Source organism: Mus caroli, chromosome 3 (genome assembly GCF_900094665.2).
Source record: "Mus caroli chromosome 3, CAROLI_EIJ_v1.1, whole genome shotgun sequence".
Lineage (NCBI taxonomy): Eukaryota > Metazoa > Chordata > Mammalia > Rodentia > Muridae > Mus > Mus caroli.
In genome coordinates, this window is record NC_034572.1 from 81,360,889 (window position 1) to 81,362,023 (window position 1,135).

The following is a 1,135-nucleotide window of genomic DNA, read 5'->3' on the forward strand; positions in this document are numbered from 1 at the left end:
GGAACTCACTTTGTAGACCAGGCTGGCCTCGAACTCAGAAATCCACCTGCCTCTGCCTCCCGAGTGCTGGGATTAAAGGCGTGCGCCACCACGCCCGGCAAGACCGAGTTTCTTAACTGGCTGTTGGAGAGTCCACTCTTAGACCAGGCTGGCCTCAAACTCACAGACATCTGTCTGTCTCTCAGACTGCTTCCCGAGTGCTGGGATTAAAGGCATGGGCCACCACTGCTGGCTCCCATGAGCACTTCTTTGTTGTTATTTCTTTCCCATTTATATCTTACTTCCCCTGTCTAGAATTAGAGCAGGATTAGCTTTGGGCGATTCACTTCTGAGCAGCAGAATCCAGGCCTTGATCTGGATTCTTCAAAACAGGCCCAACTTACTATGGGGGTTTCTTTTGACCAGCAGGTGGATTTTCCGGTCAGTTCCCTTAGTTTTATGTCCCTCACTCTTATTTACTATATGTGAGTACACTGTTGCTGTCTTCAGACACTCCAGAAGAGGGCATCAGATTCCATTACAGATAGTTGTGAGCTACCATGTGGTTGCTGGGATTTGAACTCAGGACCTTCGGAAGAGCAGTCGGCGCTCTTAACTGCTGAGCCATCTCGCCAGCCCTGTCCCTCACTCTTTATTTCCTCTGCTTTTCAGTGCTGCATTAGATGTGGAATTATCTGACGATTCCTTCCCTCCGGAAGACTTCGGCATTGTCTCCGGTATGCTCAATGTCAAATGGGACCGGATTGCCCCGTATCCTTTTTTTATGGGTGGTGAGGGCTGGGGGAGGAACATTGCCTGGAAAACATCAAGGGGGCTGCAGACTGGATGTGTGGTCTGTTTCTTGTCTGGGGAGGATGAGGTGTTAGCTGAGTGAATGTGCCTTCTTCCTTCAGGCTCTAAGGCTGTCTGTATCTCCCAAGCTCCGTTAGGGAGATGAAGACATATAAAGGTATCTGTGGCTATGAATGGATATTGAATGTGCTTTTTTTCTTTGCACTGCTGGAGACAGACCTGGGTATTCACACACATTGGGTAAGAAGTGCTCTATACCTGAGGTGTTCTCAAAGTAGATTCAGTGGGATGTCACCATGGAGACCCCAGGTAAAGTGTTAGCATCTTCTCTTTTCTTTTTTTT

The 1,135-nt window shown here is 48.5% G+C and overlaps 1 protein-coding gene across 1 annotated transcript in view; it reads left to right on the top strand.

Annotated features, from left to right (window-relative positions):
* Positions 1-1,135, top strand: part of Ssr2 (signal sequence receptor subunit 2) — a 9,094-nt gene that overhangs the window by 814 nt on the left and 7,145 nt on the right. The window contains exon 3 of the mRNA XM_021157857.2: positions 652-750. Within this exon, the coding sequence (XP_021013516.1) occupies positions 652-750 (99 nt within the window). The remainder of the gene's footprint in view (positions 1-651; positions 751-1,135) is intronic.